The 7,428-nt window shown below is 45.1% G+C and overlaps 1 protein-coding gene across 9 annotated transcripts in view; it reads right to left on the reverse strand.

Annotated features, from left to right (window-relative positions):
• MAGI2 (membrane associated guanylate kinase, WW and PDZ domain containing 2) overlaps positions 1–6,360 on the reverse strand; it is a 1,325,358-nt gene extending 1,318,998 nt beyond the window's left edge. For 4 of the 9 annotated variants that reach the window (XM_053897620.1, XM_053897618.1, XM_053897619.1 and 1 more), the window contains exon 1: positions 5,353–6,360. In XM_053897620.1, coding sequence (XP_053753595.1) covers positions 5,353–5,653 — 301 coding nt within the window. In that variant the 5' untranslated portion in view covers positions 5,654–6,360. The remainder of the gene's footprint in view (positions 1–5,352) is intronic. The other 5 variants (XM_053897622.1, XM_053897621.1, XM_019451320.2 and 2 more) reach the window with 3 other exon arrangements.
• Between the last annotated feature and the right edge of the window lie 1,068 nt (positions 6,361–7,428).

The raw sequence follows: 7,428 nt of genomic DNA on the forward strand, positions 1-7,428 counted from the left end.
GTTCATTCTTAAAACATGTACTTGTATCTAAAATAGTCCCATGTAAAAAGGATAAATAAATTCCTAAATTTAAATTAGTGAATTCTAATAGGATTTCAATGCCTGCCAAGCCTAGAGTAAATGATTCAATACATTCACCAAATGCGTAAAAGATATGGGTACAAAGGAATAAACTACTCAGTGAAAACAAACAATGGCTAAAATATGCAAATAATTAAACAGTGATCTGCACACATAAAGGCAGCATCAGTTGGAATTATTTTTAAAAGGTAAAAATATGTTCCATTCCAGTTAATAGTATACTCTTCACATTAATGCTTTACAAAGAAAATGATTACTTTACTATACAAAAAAACCTCAAGAATACTACTTGCAAATTACTCATACTATCAATAAGTCAATCATTTCATATATTTCAGTTAGTCTTCAATTAGAATGAAATATCCTGAAAGTTAACAACATTTCATATGTCACTAGCTCAAAATGACCATATGTCTGGAATAACATTTGTGTGGAGTAACACTTATATAACGCTCATTATCTGCCAGATACTACCTTATTTTAAATACATAACTTATTTAATATTCTCAAAGTACTATTACTACACCAGGCTAGATAACTTGTTTATACTGCCCATACTAAGTGGCATGCTCAAGATTCAAAATCAAGCAGTCTTCTTGGAAGACTGTTAAAGAACTACTACTCTATCTTACCTCTTGAAGGAAATGATTCAACCAGGGTCTGCTATGCATTTGAAAGCCAATGTTTTAAACTATAAGCAGTCAGAGTTGTCAAATGTGAAAACTTTTTGCTAATTATGAAAGTGAATGTGTGAGTTTCAAGAAACTAAAAAGGAAAGTGAGCATAATAAATATGCCAAGAGATCACACAGTATAAATGTTAAGAGCTGAGATGGTGGCACTTAAATACTTCAGCTGTGATTTCATCCTGAGATGAGTCTCATTCAAAACACACACATAAAAAAGCAAACTGTCATATTTAACATTCAAGGTCATACCATTTAAATTATGTACATATACCAAAAACTACAGTAGCGTCATCCATAAATTATGACCAAAGATAATTGTCTCATTAACCTGGTTCCAAAACATTAAAGATAATTTATTCTAAAATAATTAACTGATCAAATTGTTCTAACAGTTTGATTGTTTATTGGTCAATAAAATTCACATACCTTAAATTTTTATGAAGGAAAGTCCATCTTTATTGGAGAAAATTTGACATGATTTGCTTTTACCTTTCCAAATAAAAAGTAGCACAGAGGTTTAACTGATACTAGCCTGAAGTCAGTCAAGAAGAAAGCATAACTCCTAATAAATGTGGATCTATTTTCCTTTGAAGAAGGCTTTGAAAGAAGCAATAGGAGGGAGAGCAATGTACATCTCTAGAACTGAATTTCAAAGGCCTTATTTGGCCCTTCTTCCACATGGGAAGAATTAGAAAACTTTTTGCCTTTTATTTTCCATTGTAAGATCCTAAATGGGAAAATAAGTCCAGGCTATGTAGGTCTCCATGTGGGATTAGACGCAGTGGCAGCCATAGCGCAAGGAATGTAGGACACAATGGTCTATGTAACTGGCTGCTGTGAACTTTAGTGGCAAACTTTAAAAAAAGAGAGAAAGAAAGAAAAACCTTTCGCACTTCAGCAAAGATCTCAAAATCACTCCAAGAAACTTCCTTCAACTGGGTCTACTGCACTAATGAGATCATGGAACAGATCTGCTAATTTAGAATTAAATGCTTTGGTGAGGAAAGTTTATTATTATAAACTAAAAAGTCAGAGTTTATAAAAACAAATTAGATGTGACAATACATGGTATTTTTCATATATGACTCATCACTGTGTGGATTAAAAGCAGCTTGAATTTAATTAAATGGCTTCTAAGAATGGTTTTAAAGACATTTAAACAATGCAGAAAAATTACGATACATCTACTTTGTTTAGTATATCTTAAAATCCTATACTTTGTCCTCTTTTAAAGTTATAATTTAAAATTATAACAACTATCAGAATTGATAAGTCACTATACTGTATACCTGAAACTAAGATAACACTGTATAACTATGCTAGAATTAAAATTTAAAAACTTAATTTTTTCAAAAATGCTTAAAAATAAAGTGCTAAAATAAAAAATAAAAGTAAAAAGGAAATAAAATTATGACAACTATAATGTTAAATTAGCCAAACAAGTAAATAAAAATTGAGTAAACAATGCAATTTTATCTGGTGCGCTTTTTATTAATATTCTTATTATTTAAATGTCTACTTTTCTTTGGAAAATTTGCCTTAGTTTACCTGATTATGTATGTAGCTTCTGTTTAATACCCAATGTTTAAATGAATATTCAGAAATCAATCATCTCATTCACATTTTAAAAATAAAATTGCTAAACAAACAATGTTTCAGGTTTTCAGCTACGCCAGTTTGTTGCTTTTCCAGAAATAAGAACACTGAGCCAAGAGCTTCTAAATATTTTTCTGGCAAGTAAAATCTATAGTAAAACTCCAGACACACAGGTACCATTATCTAACATTCTGAAATCTTCATTTTGCTTACAATGATAAATAAAATAAACCTATCTGTTGTTTGACAAGGGAAAGAATGGTTTCAACAAGGGAATAGTATATATAAATGATGATATTTAGAAGAATATACAATAAGATTATATTTTCCACAAAAGCTAAGTGAGGCTTTTTTTTTTTTTTTCCTTTCTTGGTCAATAATAACTCAGGTTGTGAACCAGGTTCCTGTGGAGGCTCTGTGAACATCATTACCAGCATCAATCATCAATGACCCAGTGAAGCCCAGAAACAAACAGTTAACAAAGAAAGAAAAGAGATTTTTCCCCTTTATGTATCACTTTATATTTACATATTCCATGAGTTCTAAAAGCAATACTCATTCAAATAAAATATTATATAGAAGGTGGGCGATCAGAGACTACCTTCGATCAAATCTTCCATTGCAAGATTGAAATGGCATCTGGTCTAGGTTCCTAGCTTACATAGGAATCCTGGCATCTGGTCACGTTGGCCTCTTCATAAAGACCCCAAATGAAGGGGGCTCATGAATTCACAATATGGCCAGTCCACAGATTTTTGAAAGGTTATGTTAGAAAGCTCATTTTCTCCTCCTCTTCCTCCTTTTCTCTCTCTTCTTTTAGCAAGCTCATGTTCTTAACACAGGCAAAGATGTTTCATCTTTTAAATTGTTCTATAAATTTACCTTAGTTTTGTCCTATGGTGTTATCAGAAGATAGTCAAAATTCCTTTTCTTACTTGAAAGCTTTTCATTATTTAATGATAGCTTTCATGCCCTCACTTTTCCAAGTTAAGTCTTACTATTAGATTGTATGGAATATATCTATAATACTCAATCATCTCCCTTTCTTTCTTTTTTGAATACATTCTTACTGCTAGAGATACACTTTGCCAGAGTCCCACTCAAAATACAGGGCTCAGAAAGAACACAACATTAAATGTGGGCAACACTGCAAATCATAATAAGACAATCATTTCCTTCATCAGGATGCTATCATTAGTCCAATTTCACAACACATTAACTCTTGCCATCACTTCCCACTACAAATACCAAGCTCCTGCCAATAAAAGCGCGCTCATTAATCGTGTGGCGGGTTTCTTGGACTCAAAACCAGAACCTTACATTTGTTAACTACTGCTGTAAGATAATATTACGACATCACGTAAGTTAGCAGGAATCCCTGTATTTGAGCCTCTGGTGTGTTATACTGAAAAATACCAAGATACTCTATTTGCCTTCCTCCCTAACTCATAAATCTTCAGTTTTGCACGGTACTGAGCTATGTTGACCTACAAGCCAATGTTTACATTAGCCTATCTCAAGTAATAAGCCAGAAGATTCCCCAACGAAAACGTTTTCTCGTATGGCAATTGAAATTTAAGAAATTTTGCCAGAGACTTTTTTCATTTGCTTACTTTTCAAACTGACTTTATAGAGAAGAACATCTCCCTACGAGTGTTTCTCGATGGTCGGCCATGTAGTTAAGATTATGGGGTTGTTCAAAATTCGGGCAATGGCATGCTCAACTCCATCTCTGAGGCAGGACGAACACGTAAAATCATCAACCAGAAGCCTTCAGCCTGATACGAATTTGCATATATACATACACACAGCACATGAGATGCGCGTTTGAGCTACAGAACATACACAAATCACGTGAGGAAAACAAAGATTCGCTACTTTGGTCCTCTCTCCGAGAAACTTTCACCTCACTCTTCCCTCCTTCAGGACCCTGTTCTCCTTTCAGCAAAAACAGAGTTAAGGAGAGTTCTCTAAGATCCCAGTCTCCCTACGTCCCCATCACAGCCTTCACGTGAGGCTCATCCAAGCCAGGTTGAAGCTGAGGGAGCCTGAGCTGAAACCAGCTGGCTTTTCCACCCAGCTCCTCAGCAACACACCCCTCAAATCGGAAGCCAAAGGAGCCCAAACAGAAGGAACTTCCACCCAACAAGGGCAACAACCCCTGAGGAGAGAACATTCGGGTAAGCGTTTCTCTCCTCCGACCCCCCAACGCTAGAACCCGCTCCCAGTGCCGCGCCTCATTCTCGAGCCTTCTCCCGCCGGCCAACTCGGGGTGAGCACTGGGGTTAGTCAGTGCGCACGTGACGCGCGGTGCCCACATGACACGACCGTGGGCGGGGGAGGGGGACAGAGGAGCGAAGCAGGGAAAAAGTTAAGGAAGACCCGTCAAAGCGCCCAAAGCAATCTGTCCCTTCCCTTCTTGGTCACCTAGAGGTTCAAGGAGGGATCCTTAGGGGACGGCTGAGGACCAAGGCGTCTCCCGTCCGGCTCCTGAAAAGGGGGGCGTAGTTCTCCACTCGCCCCGCCACCCCATGTTCCTCCCCGCCCTGCTGGTGATGCCGCTGCACCCTCAAGTTGTTCCTTCCTCCCCTTTTCTCCCTCCCTCTTTCGTGCCTTCTTTCCTTCCGTCCTTCCTTCCTTTCCTTCCCCAAAAGCTCTTCATCCACTGCGGGCTGTGCCACTGACGCACATTCAATTTGCCCCGGGAGCTCGCCCGCACCTCTGAGGTCACACAAGGCCAAACACCTTCCAAAGTGGAGGATATAACTGCGCAAAGTTGCACGCCACACTGCAAACCTGTCCCTCCCTTCCATTGAGCACCCCTTTCGGACCCCCCGCAAAGCTCACTCGCTCTGCCGGGTACTCCCTCGACCTCCCCCACTGTCGCGCCACACACCCCCTTCCACACGCGAGCCCACCCTTCCACTGCCCTGCGCTTGGAGCGGTCCAGCCGCCTGGCAAAGCACCGAGCAAGCCGCTGCGCTCACCTTGTTTGACACACTTGAGCCGGAGGGGGTCCTTGCAGTGTTTGATCACGGCCAGCACGTCCCTGATGGTGAGCCCCGCCACGGGGGTCTCGTTCACTTCCAGCAGCAGCTCCTCCGACACCAACTTGCTGCCGCTCTCATAGGCCACCTTGCCGGGCTTCACCTCCCCCAGGTAGGGAAACTGTCCATTCTCGGCGCCCCCCTTCAGTTCAAAGCCCAGCTGGCCCTCCGGGTTCCTGCCAATGACACTCTCATGGACTTTGCTAGTCCAGTGGCTTTTCTTTTTCAAGCTTTTGGACATGGCAGTGGGGTGAGTCGCCTCAGCTCCTGAGGGGTTCCTCTGGGGTAGGGGAGTTGGTGGTGAGAGAATGAGGATGCAGGAGCAAGGGGGCCAAGAGGTGAGAAGAGCAGACTTTGCCTTCCTCCCCCTTCTGTTCGGTGCTTTCCCTCTTCTTTGGATGGAGTGAGGATGATGAAGGGGGAGGATGAGAGGGACGGCTGGGCAGAGGTAGGAGAGCTTGGGTGAGGTTGTGCTGTCCCTTGAATGACACTCAAGGCTGTGGCCCCGCAGCAGAGGAGAGCTGTGGTGGCGGCGGCGGCAGCGGCGGCGGCGGCAGCCTGAGCGAGCAGTAGCCGAGCTGGTGAGCGAGTGGGGTGGGGGTGGGGAAGGAGGGTAGGGATGCCGGGGGCCACTCCTGCGTGGTGCGAGTGGGAGCGCGCGCGCGCGCCTGGGTGTGTGTTGTTAGCTGATATCCATGGTAGCTGCAGTGGCAGCAGCAGGGTCCGTGTGTGTGTGAGTGTGTGCGTACTAGTTGTACTGTACTGGCAAGAGGGGAGGAGGCAGGGGAGGAGGGAGCAGGCTGGAGCGGGAGGAGGGCCGCGCGCGCGCGCCGGGTGGGGAGCCGCTTCGCCGCTGTCTCGCTCCCTCCCTCCGCAGCTTGACCCGGTAGTGAAGGCAGAGAGAGAGGCAGGCTGGGTCCGCCTGGCAGCCTACGAGAAGAGGCGGGAGCGGGAAAGGAGGGGAGCCGAGGCCCGGCGTGGGGAGGCCGGCAGGAAGGGCTGCGAGCCCTGTGCGGACCTTTCTTCGGCCTCCACGCGGTCGGGCGGCGCGCTAGGTTACTGCGTCGCGAGGACGTCCGGACTTCCTCAGACCGGGACTCGACGGGAGCAGAAAAAGCGAGACCCGGACTTGGGGCGCGCCCCCGAGCCCGGGGCTCCGGCGGGACCGCTGCGACCCCGCCCCCCCCGGCCCGGGACCCCGCCGTGGGAAAGCCCAGCTGGCGGGACGCGGCGTGGAACTGCAGGGGAGGCCTGAGCTCCCGGCGTCGGGAGGCGGCGGAGGAGTTCACTGTTGAGCGGTGCTTTGTTTGCAGTCAAACTCGTTGCAGAGTTCTCAGAATTCCCCCTCGGAGAAGCGGAAAGTTGGGGAAGTGCAGGCTGGTTACCCAGACGGCGGGGAGGCTGAGCATCGCTTTGCTGGGTGCAGGCCGGGACGGGGACTCAGCGGAGGGGCGGAGTTGTCGGGTGAGAGGCTACTCCAGGGTCCCAGGGGAAGGGGCTTCACTTTTCCTGGTTGGGAGACGCGGAGCACAAGGGGCTGTGGGCTGGGGCGGGAGAAAGGTGGTCTTGGCAGCTTCCTGGGAGAAACGGGCTGTTCACCCCAGGAGCTGTGGCGGACACGACTGGGGCACATCCTCGCCCAGGAGAGCCAGACTCGGGCTTGTACCTTAAGAAGAAACCTTAAGACGTCCTGGCCCGACAGCTACCTGCTCCACAGGAGGAAAAGAAGGGTCCGACCGAACTTGAGCTCCGCGGCAGAATCCGGGCTGGAGCTCAGCTCGCAGGCCCACCACCGGCTTCCTTTCCCTTCACCAAGTTTGCAGCCTGGAGGAGAGGTGAGGACAGGCGCGCAGAGATTCAGTAGGGCTGCTGATTTTCATTCAAAGCTAATTTCGTGTAAGATGTTAGGAATAATTTTTTAAATTCCTGTGACTAGTAAATGAATTTCATTTGCTGTATCTTAAAAATGATACGGTTGAGAAAGAAAAAAAAAGTTGCACACCCACTCTTCTCTTT

The sequence above is a fragment of the Panthera pardus genome, unplaced genomic scaffold (assembly GCF_024362965.1).
Source record: "Panthera pardus isolate Hobbes unplaced genomic scaffold, ASM2436296v1 HiC_scaffold_8, whole genome shotgun sequence".
NCBI lineage: Eukaryota > Metazoa > Chordata > Mammalia > Carnivora > Felidae > Panthera > Panthera pardus.